The sequence below is a fragment of the Anolis sagrei genome, chromosome 11 (assembly GCF_037176765.1).
Source record: "Anolis sagrei isolate rAnoSag1 chromosome 11, rAnoSag1.mat, whole genome shotgun sequence".
NCBI lineage: Eukaryota > Metazoa > Chordata > Lepidosauria > Squamata > Dactyloidae > Anolis > Anolis sagrei.
This window is the reverse complement of record NC_090031.1, coordinates 4,598,420-4,610,488: the sequence shown is the minus strand read 5'-3', so window position 1 is coordinate 4,610,488 and position 12,069 is coordinate 4,598,420. Positions and strand designations below refer to the sequence as shown.

General features: G+C 43.4%; 1 protein-coding gene across 2 annotated transcripts; it reads left to right on the top strand.

The window, feature by feature from the left end:
• The first annotated feature begins 419 nt into the window (after positions 1 to 419).
• PPP1R26 (protein phosphatase 1 regulatory subunit 26) lies at positions 420 to 8,510 on the top strand. Of its 2 annotated transcripts, none has more exons than XM_060757476.2 (2): positions 420 to 655; positions 3,367 to 8,510. In XM_060757476.2, the coding sequence occupies exon 2, from the start codon at positions 3,425 to 3,427 to the stop codon at positions 6,524 to 6,526; it is 3,102 nt and encodes a 1,033-aa protein (XP_060613459.2). In that variant the 5' UTR covers positions 420 to 655; positions 3,367 to 3,424; the 3' UTR covers positions 6,527 to 8,510. The 2 variants fall into 2 exon arrangements, with proteins under 2 accessions (XP_060613459.2, XP_060613461.2); XM_060757478.2 differs by having other exon boundaries at positions 643 to 709.
• Positions 8,511 to 12,069: the final 3,559 nt, after the last annotated feature.

Sequence of the window (12,069 nt, the reverse complement as noted above, 5' to 3'; positions counted from 1 at the left end):
ATTGTATCTTCAGACAGAAACTGGATGGCCATCAGTCGAGAGGGATCAAATTGTGTGTTCAAACAGAAACCAGATGGCCATCAGTCGGGAGGGATTGAATTGTGTCTTCAAATAGAAACCTGATGGCCATCAGCCGGGAGGGATCGAATTGTATCTTCAGACAGGAACTGGATGGCCATCAGTCGAGAGGGATTGAATTGTGTCTTCAGACAGAAACTGGATGGCCATCAGGCGAGAGGGATTGAACTGTATCTTTGCATTGCAGAGCGGGGTTGGGCTGGATGACCTTTAGAGTCCCTTCCAATTCTTAAAGCCTCCGTCCTCTCTCTCTGTCCAAACTACAAATCCCATTGAGCGTGGAGGCATTGGGACGGGCCTTCCTTTTCCTGTCAGGCCCTGCAGGCTAGGCCTCAAGCCTGTGGTGGTAGCACTACCACGACGACGCCGACGCCGAGCCTCTCCGGGCCTCCTTGGCTCCCCCTTCGGCCTCTTCGGAGTGGGCCGGCCTTGGAGCCAGCAGGGCCGGGCCGAGGAGGGGAGGAGCTCAAGGGCCAGGCGGCAGCCGTCCGTCGCTCCTTGGAGCCGGAGCCCACTCGGCGCCGCGGGCTTGCGGCCTAACTCCCCGGCTCTCCTGCCGAGGCTCGCCGTTCGCCGGGTAGGCCTCAACGGTTGCCGTGGCAACGCGGCCTAGTCGTAGGCCTTCACGAATGTAGGCCTGGGCGAGGAAAACATGGAAGGGGGCAATGGAAGGGGGGAAAGAGAGGGTGATGAAAAGGGTTATTTGGGGAATGTTGCATTGGGGGGGGGGGGGGTAGCAAAAGGGGTTGGAGGGGAAGAAGCCAGAATTTAAATTCCAAGTTACTATTAAATTATTGTGATATAGTTGTTGCATATATATATAGGGTTTATATATGTGTGTGTGTGTATGTGTGTATAGCAACAAAACTACAGTAATAACAATCTAATTATTAATTGTTTATATATATATAGAGAGAGAGAGAGCAACAAAACTACAGTAATAACAATCTGATATAACAATTAATTGTTTATATATATATATATATATATATATATAGCAACACAGTAATAACAATCTGATATAACAATTAATTGTTTATATATAGAGCAACAAAACTACAATCATAACAATCTAATATAACTATTAATTATATATATATATATATATATAGCAACAAAACTACAGTCATAACAATCTAATATAATTATTAATTGTTTATATATATAGCAACAAAACTACAGTAATAATAATCTAATATAGTAATTAATTGTTTATATATATGGCAACAAAACTACAGTAATAACAATTTGATATAATTATTAATTGTTTATATATATATAGCAACAAAACTACAGTAATAACAATCTAATATAATTATTAATTGTTTAGATATATATATAGTAACACAGTAATAACAATCTGATATAATAATTAATTGTGTATATATATATATATATATAGCAACAAAACTACAGTAATAAAAATCTAATATAATTATTGTTTATATATATATAGCAACACAGTAATAACAATCTGATATAATAATTGTTTATATATATAGCAACAAAACTACAGTAATAACAATCTAATATAATTATTAATTGTGTGTGTATATATATATATAGCAACAAAACTACAGTAATAACAATCTGATATAATAATTAATGGCACATGTAATAATAACTAAATTTAAAGTTATTATTAAATTATTATATTGTGTGTCAGTAGACACCTCTGCCATATACACACATACAGATTTTCATTTTTGTATATATATTGTGTATATAGATTGATATGTGTGTATAGATTGAATAACAATCTAATATAATAATTGGTAATGGTAATGTAATAATAATGGCCTCCCTGCTTGCGTAGCAGGTTAAATCGCTGAGCTCCTGCACTTGCTGACCAAAAGGTTGGCAGTTTGAATTCAGGAAGCGGGGTGAGCTCCCGCTGTTAGCCCCAGCTTCTGCCAACCTAGCAGTTCAAAAACATGCAAATGTGAGTAGATCCATAGGTACCGCTACAGCAGGAAGGTAACAGCGCTTCATACAGTCATGCCGGCCACGTGACCTTGGAGGCATCTACGGACAACGCCGGCTCTTCGGTTTAGAAATTGAGAAGAGCACCAACCCCCAAGTCGGACTCGACTAGACTTAATGTCAAGGGGAAACCTTTACCTTTTAGTTGTGAATACACAGAAACTAATGAAATAGTTTACCGCCCTGAGTCGCCTTCGGGCTGAAATGGGCGGGATAGAAATAATGTATGTAAATAAATTAATAAATAATAGTTGCTAAAGTTGATTGAATGGTTCAAATTCTAACTTCAGGTGAAGTTACGTAGGAAAATCCATGCAATTCCTGGATGTTTTCCTACATATCCTATAAACAAGTGTGGGATCAGGAAAAGCATATGTTTACGATCAATAGTAGGTTATGGATAGGATCAGGGGAAGTGTAGATATAAGATCAGGAGACACATAGGTATAGGGCCAGGAGACACTTGTGTATTGGATCAGGTGAAGCTTATGGATAAGATCAGGAGAAGCTTGTGTATAGGATCAGGAGAAGCTTGTGGATAGGATCAGGAGAAGCTTGTTTATAGGAGAAGCTTGTGTCAGGAGATGCTTAGGTATAAGATAGGGAGAAGCTTAGGTATAGGATCTGGAGAAGCTTTTGGATAGGATCAGGAGAAATTTATGGATAGGATCAGGAGAAGCTTTTGTATAGGATCAGGAGAAGCTTGTATATAGGATCAAGAGAAGCTTGTGTATAGGATCAGGAGAAGTTTATGGATAGGATCAGGAGAAATTTGTGTATAGGATCAAGAGAAGCTTGTGTATAGGATCAGGAGAAGGTTGTGTATAGGATCAGGAGAAGCTTGTGTATAGGATCAGGAGACGCTTAGGTATAAGATCAGAAGAAGCTTAGATATAAGATAGAGATAAGCTTAGGTATAGGATCGGGAGAAACTTGTGTTTAGGATCAGAAGAAGCTGAAGTATAAGATCAGGAGAAGCCTGTGTATAGGATCAGGAGAATATTGTGTATAGGATCAGGAGAATATTGTGTATAGGATCAGGAGAAGCTTGTGTATAGGATCAGGAGAAGCTTAAATATAGGATCGGGAGAAACTTGTGTATAGGATCAGAAAAAGATTGTGTATAGGATCAGGAGAAGCTTATGGATAGGATCAGGAGAAGTTTGTGGATAGGATCAGGAGAAGCTTATGGATAGGATCAGGAGAAGCTTAGATACAAGATCAGGAGATGCTTGTGTATAGAATAAGAAGACGCTTAGGTATAGGATCAGAAGAAGCTGATGTATGTGTTCCTTTCTCTTTCAGGATGGAAGAGCAGTTTGCTTGAGCAAGGCTACCTTTCCAGGCCTTGCCATCCGCTGGGATGTTTCTCATGAACACCTCGGCTTTGGTGGCCCTTCAGCGGCAGTGGGAGCCCTTCTCCCAGCCGAGGAACTATAGATATCCCGTCTGCTTCTCCGAGTCAGAAGACGACCTTCCCCGATCGGCCGTCAGCGCCAAAGTTCAGGTGATCATCAACAACCTGCAAAGCGAAGACTCGTCTCTGCACAGCGGCAGCGAATATGGCTGCCTCGTGCCGAAGAAACCAAAGGTGGAAAAAGGCCAAAGTCACAATGTTAGAAGAAGCGGGAGAGTTCTGCAGAAGCGCAACTTGGACGACGTGGAAATGGAAGAAAAGTCCGAGTTTGGGGCCCTCTTGTTGCCTTCGGACAGCGACGATTCAGTGGATCGAGACATAGAGGAGGCCATCCAGGAGTTCCTGAAGAACAAAGACCAGAACGTCCTGCCGTTGCAAAGTGGCGTCAGCATAAACGAAGTTGTGTCTGACTCTTTGGAAGACGGTACCGACCAATGGGTTGCTTCTCCTTGCAGCGTGAGCAGCGACGATTCTTTCGAGCAAAGCATAGAGGCGGAAATCGAGCAATTCCTGAACGAGAAGAAGCAGCAGCAGGCGAGAAAGGAGGCGACAGCCGAGGAGAAGAAGCGACTCGATCAGAAGGAGACCCAAGAGAAATGGGTTGTTACAGGTCAGAGAGAAGCTACCAACAGAGTGAGCCAAAGTTCTCCGAAGCGGGGAGACAAGGCCTTCTTCTTAAGACAGCGCTCTCATCTACAAAATGTCGGCACTCGGTGTTTGAAGCCTGAAACTGAGGGAGAAGTGGCAGGCTTCAAAACGAGCCAAATACCTTTGGCCAGCCACTCTCTTTTCCTGGAACAAAGCCGCGAAGGTGAGAAAGGGCAAAAGCTTTGGAAAACCGGAGGAGAACAAAGCAACGACGTATCCGATTCAAGTAGCGATGACGGCATTGAGGAAGCAATTCAGCTTTACCAGCTTGAGAAAATCAGGAGAGCGTCCGAATCCCGAACTGCTTGTGTCCCTTTCCAAACAGAAGAGGATATATCATCGCGTCTGCTGATCCGCTCGGTGAATGCCCTAAGTGGCAAAAGGAGAAAGCTCGCCACAAAACCAGAAGATCTAAGTCGGATTAGCGGGAACAGCATCGGTCTGGACAGTCGCAAAAATGGTGCTCCGACGGAGAACAGCATCGCGACGTGCGCGCTTACACTCCAGACCTCATGTCGGGCCGATACCACTACCGAACTCATGTGCGCAGAAGCCATTTTGGACATTTCCAAAACCATCTTGCCTCCTCCTGGAGGAAGCAATGCTTTCTTCTGCTCTCGGGACGGGTCGGCATCTCAACACGAGAGTGACAGTAATTCTGTGGACAGCGACGACAGCATCGAACAAGAGATCCGGGCCTTTTTGGCCGTCAAAGCACAAACGGAGAGCTTGATAACAAAATCTGACACCCGGCACCTTAAGCGGATTCCCCGTAAACCCTTCAGACTCTCACTGAGTCATCAAAGGAAACTGAAAGGGGAAAGTAAAATAGTTAGAACGACACGGGACACGCAGCAGACGCTGTTAGAACAGAGCAATAAAGATGGAGGTGACTTAAGAATACTACAAAACACCCAAAAGGTGGCTAGATGCTCTCTGGACATTGGCGGTTCTGCGGATCCACCGTTCCAACGTTGTGAGACAAAGTCGATACAGAATCCGCCAAAATGTGGACTAGATTACAAGAGCAGTTCCTTGGACAGTGACGAGGATCTGGACACTGCCATCAAAGAGCTCTTGAGGTCGAAACGAAAGCTCAAGAGGAAGCCCAAAGACCCAAGAGCTCCGTGCAAGAAGAAGGTCAGGTTCGATGACACTGCAACACACATTCTTGGGAGCGAAGAAAGAGACTGCAAATCCCAAAAGCCTGTTTCACTCAAGAGTTGCCTTGTGAATTCCCAAAGGGTTGAAAATACGCCTTCTCGGAATGTCGTCAAGGGGAAGCCAAAAGTCACCAAGGCCATACAGTTTAATAACAATATACAAGAGAGATCAAAAAATAATATTTGGACTGACGCATCGTTGACAGATGAGAGCAGTTCCGTCGACAGCGACGACAGCATTGAGCAGGAAATTCAGAGGTTTTTGGCAGAGAAGTCTAAATCTATACTAAATATGGATACTCCTGCATCTAATGGAATTGTTGGGGGCTTGGGAGCTTGTAAATCCCAGGCAGCCGAAGCAAAGTATCAGCAATTCCAAGGTCAGAGTCATGCCGTCCCAAAACAGAAAGGGAAAATGAAGAAATTGGGTCCGCCAACGATCAATCTGCGGAACTCTCCGAGACTGGAAGAAGGGGCTATGCGAAACGGCGAGCAGATAATATCGTATGCAATAAACTCACAGAGAATCCAAGGAATTGCAGAGTCTTCCCATCCTGATTTACCTGTAAACAGAACTGTAGAAGGAAGCCAAATTATCCGCCATGATAAGTTGGACCAAAAAAGTCTGCCAACGGAGAGAAGCAAAGCCAAAAAACCCCAACTGCAAAACTGCTTTGAGCCTTTGTTCCAATGTCGAAACTCGTATGAGTTTAAAATTTCCAGCAATTTCCTCTCAGGACTGAAAAATCAAAATAACAGACCTATACTTTGGGGGAGAAGCCAGAGCTCGGAGTTGGCTTCGTTCAAAAGGCAAGGCAGTGTTGTTCCTTTAGCAAATTTGCCTGGAGAGGGGGGTGCAATGACTCCGAAATGGGGTTCCACGAGTGGGAAAGTGCTAGATTTATCCACAAGGAGCGCCGCAAAAGGCTGGCAGACATATGTAGCGGACCACAATGACACATCCCTTAATAGTGTCACAAAAATTAAATTTTGGGGAGACCAAGAGGCCTGCTGCAGCTTGGGTGCCAACCAAAGGTCTCATTTGCAAGGGCCCAAGAGGCAAAATATGCTAAAAGCAAGCACAGGATTGTTGTGTAGCAAGAAAAAGGAAGGACACAACATAAATTTAAATAAAGGAAAGGACACTAGCAGCAGTTATGGCTTAACGCTAAGAGGAAAGTCGTTGAGAGGACAAGAAGAACAGCCTCCAAAGGTTATCAAAGTGGAAAGTTTGTAAGTCGTTCCAAAAAATCGTTCCAAAGTATGTACGTAACTTCCAGTTTCAAATAGTTGCAGCAATATAAGTTAATGTGTTGTCGAAGGCTTTCATGGCCGGAATCACTGGGTTGCTGTGAGTTTTCCGGGCTGTCCAGCCATGCTCCAGAAGCATTCTCTCCTGACGTTTCACCCACATCTATGGCAGACATCCTCAGAAGTTGTGAGGTCTGTTGGAAACTAGGAAAATGGGGTTTATATACCTGTGGAATGATGTCCAGGGTGGGAGAAAGAAGTCTTGTCTGTTTGAGGCAAGTGTGAATGTTGAAATTGGCCACCTTGATTAGCATTGCAGCTTCAAATAATAATAATACTTTATTTATACCCCGCTACCATCTCTCTGGTGCGGCTTACATGAGGCCGAGCCCACAATACAATACAAGCAATAACGACAACAATACAAAGCAATTAAAATAAATCTCATACGCAGAGTAACATAAACATTAACAATAGCACAATACACATTTAAATCTGTGGCTTGGCCAATGTAATTAAAGTTTAAAAATAATGCTGGGTATGGACAAGATAAAGGAGGCCTGGCTGCTTCCTGCCTGGGTGGGAATCCTTTGTTGGGAGGTGTTAGCTGGCCCTGATTTTTTCCTAACTGTAATTCCCCTGTTTTTTGAGTGTTGCTCTTTATTTACTCTCTTGGTTTTAGATTTTTTTTAAGACTGGTAGCCAGATTTTGTTCATTTTCATGGTTTCATCCTTGCCTCCAACAGACAAGAGTTCTTTCTCCCACCCTGGGTATTCTACAGATATATGAAAGTCGCTGTCTAAGGAATTCCAGACAGGAAACAATCAGGGCCAGCTAATGCCTCCCAACTAAAGATTCTCCCAGGCAGGAAGCAGCCAGGCTTTGAAGCTGCAAGGCCATTCAGTGTTTAAAAAGTTGGCTAATGGCAACATTCACACTTGCCTCCAACAGACAAGAGTTCTTTCTCCCACCTTGGACATTGTATAGATATTTGAAACTTGCTGTCTAAGGAATTCCAGACAGGAAACAATCAGGATCAACTAATACCTCCCAACTAAAGATTCCCCCAGGCTTTGAAGCTGCAAGGCCATTCAACGCTTAAAAAGTTAGCTAATGGCAACGTTCACACTTGCCTCAAGCAGACAAGAGTTCTTTCTCCCACCCTAGACATTCCACAGATATATCAACCCCACTTGCCTAGTTTCCAACAGATCTCACAACCTCTGAGATCGACTGCCATAGATGTGGGTGAAACGTCAGGAGAGAATGCTTCTGGAACATGGTCGTACAGCCTGGAAAACTCACAGCAACCTTTGCCAAGATTAGAAAAGGATATAAAGCAACCCTAAATGTCTCCAAAGCGCTTGAAATGGAAAAGAAGTTGTGAGATATACCGACGTGAAGAAAACGTGTCTCCAATTATATGTTTTTGGTGGGAAGGGTGGAATCTTCTTTAGCAATATTTTTTTTTTACATGATTTCAAAAGTGCTTTAGCGTTGTTGTTTTTATAACAGTTTATAGACAGAGGTTTGTCACTTTTGAGATTATTGTATTGTTGAAGGCTTTCAAGGCCGGAATCACTGGGTTGTTGTGTGTTTGGGCTGGCCATATTCCAAAAGCATTCTTTCCTGATGTTTCGCCCACATCTATGGCAGGCCTCCTCAGACTTCACAACCTCTGAGGAGGCCTGCCATAAATGTGGGTGAAACGTCAGGAGAGAATGCTTCTGGAACGTGGCCAGACGGCCCGGAAAACACACGACAACCTTTTGTGATTCTTGTTCAAATGACGACATGTCTAAAGTGTCATTTTTCAGCAAAGAGTTATTTCTGGTTTCCAAATAATTGAAAAAGCACTTTTTTTAAATTAAAATTTGTTTTGGGGAAGGGTTGTATATAAGAAACAGGTGTACATTCATATGTTTATATGATTTAATAAACCGGTTTATGAACCGTGACAACAAAATGAGTTCTGTGTTGTGTGACTTGTTTATGCAAACCTTTTTCAAAGCAGTTTTGCCAAACAATAATAATAATAATTATTATTATTGTTATTATTATTATTATTATTATTATATGATACACAACAGGATTAGTACACAGCAGACAAGATCATTTTGCTGGCTTTTGTATTTGATCACACGTCGGACACTTCCCAAGTCTCTAGGACTGTGTGATGTATCGACAAATTATTATTATTATTATCATCATCATCATTATTATATGATACACAACAGGATTAGTACACAACAGACAAGATCATTTTGCTGACTTTTGCATTTGATCACACGTTGGACACTTCCCAAGTCTCTAGGACTGTGTGATGTATCGGCAAACAACGCGTGCAGATCCCAGTAAGGTGGCTTTTTGCAGCTGACAGATTGTAATTTTGTCAGTGCTGATTGTGTTTAAGTGCAGGCCAAGGTCTTGAGGAACTGTACTCAGTGTGCCAATAATAATAATAATAATATTTGAAACACAATAACAAGAGTACACAACAAACAACATCACTCTGCTGGCTGTCATATTGGATCCCACGGACACTTCCCAATTGTTTAGGACTACATGATGTATTGGTGAATAATGTGTGCAGATCCCAGTAATGTGGCCTTTTGCAGCTGACAGATTGTAATTTTGTCAGCGCTGATTGTGTTTAAGTGCAGGCCAAGGTCTTGAGGAACTGTACCCGGTGTACCAATCACCACTGGGACCCCTTGACTGGCTTGTGCCAGAGTTTTCGCAGTTCGATCTTTAAATCCTCTTACTGTGTAAGCTTGTCGACTGGGATTGCAACATCGACAACCCATACTTTGTTTTGTTTTTTTCCACGATCTCGAAGTCAGGAGTATTGGGCTCCAAAACTCTGAATTTGGAAGTCCCAAAGTAGTTTGACATGTTACTTTTGTGTAACTTTTTCAGGCTCGTGGTCCCACCCGTTTTTGTCGCAGGCAGATAGTATTTGTGTCACAAATTCCAGTGGATCATCTAAGCAAAAGTATTATGCCTCTGCTTATAGTCTGTCTGCGCAATCTTGCAGCAGCTGAGTTATTACTATTAGTATTATTATTATTTACTGTATGTTGTGTGTTTAGAATATGCACACTTTTTCAAGGCAGTTCTGTTATGATGATGAGCTGCATCTTGTGTGTCTTGTGTATGCAGATCTTTTAAAGGCAATTTTGTCATTATTATTATTATTATTAATAATAATAATAATACTAGCTTGGGTACCCGACATTGCTCAGGTGATAGAATCTGCAGAACCTAAATGCAGGATGCTGTTGGTCCCAGGAAAACTATTATCCCCAAACTAAGGCTGTAGCGTACCAACATGATTTTATATATTACTAGCCATCCCCTGCCACACGTTGTTGTGACCCACATGGGGGTTCTGTATGGGAGATTTGGCCCAATTCTATCGTCGGTGGGGTTCAGAATGCTCTGTGATTGTAGGTGAACTATAAATCCCAGCAACTACAACTCCCAAATGTCAAGATTCTATTTTCCCCAAACTCCACCAGTGTTCACATTTGGGCATATGGAGTATTTGTGTAGAGTTTGGTCCAGATCCATCATTGTTTGAGTCCACAGTGCTCTCTGGATGTAGGTGAACTACAACTCCAAAACCAAAGGACACTGCCCACCAAACCCTTCCAGTATTTTCCGTTGGTCATGGGAGAGCTGTGTGCCAAGTTTGGTTCAATTCCATTGTTGGTGGGGTTCAGAATGCTCTTTGATTGTAGGTGAACTGTAAATCCCAGCAACTACAACTCCCAAATGACAAAATCAATTTTTTGATTGGGTTGTTAGGTGTCTTGTGTCCAAATTTTGTGTCAATACATCCAGTGGTTTTTGAGTTCTGTTAATCCCACAAACGAACATTACATTTTTATTTATATAGACTAGTTTGGGTGCCCAGCGTTGCCCAGGTTATTTGAAAAAGTCAAGTCCATCATCAGTGGAGGTCACCGTTTCTCTAGTTGTGGGTAAACTACAATTCCTGCTGTGGTGAGTCAGTCCCCTCAAACCCCTCCAGTAGGCTAAGTTAGTCATGAGGGTTCCGTGTGCCAAGTTTGGTCCAGGTCCATCATCAGTGGAGGCCACCCTTTCTCTAGTTGTGGGTAAACTACAACTCCCGCTGTGGTGAGTCAGTCCCCTTAAACCCCTCCAGTAGGCTAAGTTAGTCATGAGGGTTCTGGGTGCCAAGTTTGGTCCAGGTCCATCATCGGTGGAGGTCACCGTTTCTCTGGTTGTTGGTAAACTACAATTCCCACTATGGTGAGTCAGTCCTGTCAAACCCCTCCACTAGGCTGAGTTAGTCATGAGGGTTGGTTCTGTGTACAAGTTTGGTCCAGGTCCATCATCAGTGGAGGTCACCGTTTCTCTAGTTGTGGGAAAACTACAATTCCCGCTGTGGTGAGTCAGTCCCCTCAAACCCCTCCAGTAGGCTGAGTTAGTCATGAGGGTTCTGGGTGCAAGTTTGGTCCAGGTCCATCATTGGTGGAGGTCACAGTTTCTCTGGTTGTGGGTAAACTACAACTCCCGCTGTGGTGAGTCAGTCCACTCAAACCCCTCCACTAGGCTGAGTTAGTCATGGGGGTTCCGTATGCCAAGTTTGGTCCAGGTCCATCATCGGTGGAGGCCACCGTTTCTCTGGTTGTGGGTAAACTACAATTCCCGCTATGGTGAGTCAGTCCCCTCAAACCTCTCCAGTAGACTGAGTTAGTCATGAGGGTTCTGTGTGCAAGTTTAGTCAGGTCCATCATCAGTGGAGGCCACTGTTTCTCTGATTGGGGGTAAACTACAACTCCCGCTGTGGTGAGTCAGTCCCCTCAAACCCCTCCAGTAGGCTGAGTTAGTCATGGGAATTCTGGATGCCAAGTTTGGTCCAGGTCCATCATCGGTGGAGGTCACATTTTCTCTGGTTGTGGGTAAACTACAATTCCCGCTTTGGTGAGTCAGTCCCCTCGAACCCCTCTAGTAGGCTGAGTTACTCATGGGAATTCTGGGTAAACTACAATTCCCACTATGGTGAGTCAGTCCCCTCAAACCCCTCCAGTAGACAGTTAGTCATGAGGGTTCTGTGTGCAAGTTTGGTCCAGGTCCATCATCGGTTGAGGCCACCGTTTCTCTAGTTGTCGGTGAACTACAACTTCCAGAAAGGAAGATCAGTTCCCCCCAGACTCCTCCCGTAATCAAATTTTGCCATATCAGGTATGTTTATGAAGTTTGGTCCGTCCAGATCTATCAGTGTTTAGGTCCACAGTGCTCTCTGGATGTAGGTGAACTACAACTCCCACAAATCAAGGTGAATTTCCCCCAGAGATCTCCAGTATATTTTGCTGTAGGCCAAGTTTGGTGGAGTTCAGATACACAACAAGAAGAGTCCACAGCAAACAAGGTCACTCTGCTGGCCGTTGTATTGGATCATACGTCGGACACTTCCCAAGCGTCTAGGACTGTGTGATGTATGATTACAGATGAACTATAAATCCCAATACCTTCCATTCCAATTCAGAAAAGGGACA

Bases quoted from the DNA above. Each gene is read 5' to 3' on its own strand.
- PPP1R26 (XM_060757476.2), top strand. From the start codon at position 3,425: ATGTTTCTCATGAACACCTCGGCTTTGGTGGCCCTTCAGCGGCAGTGG.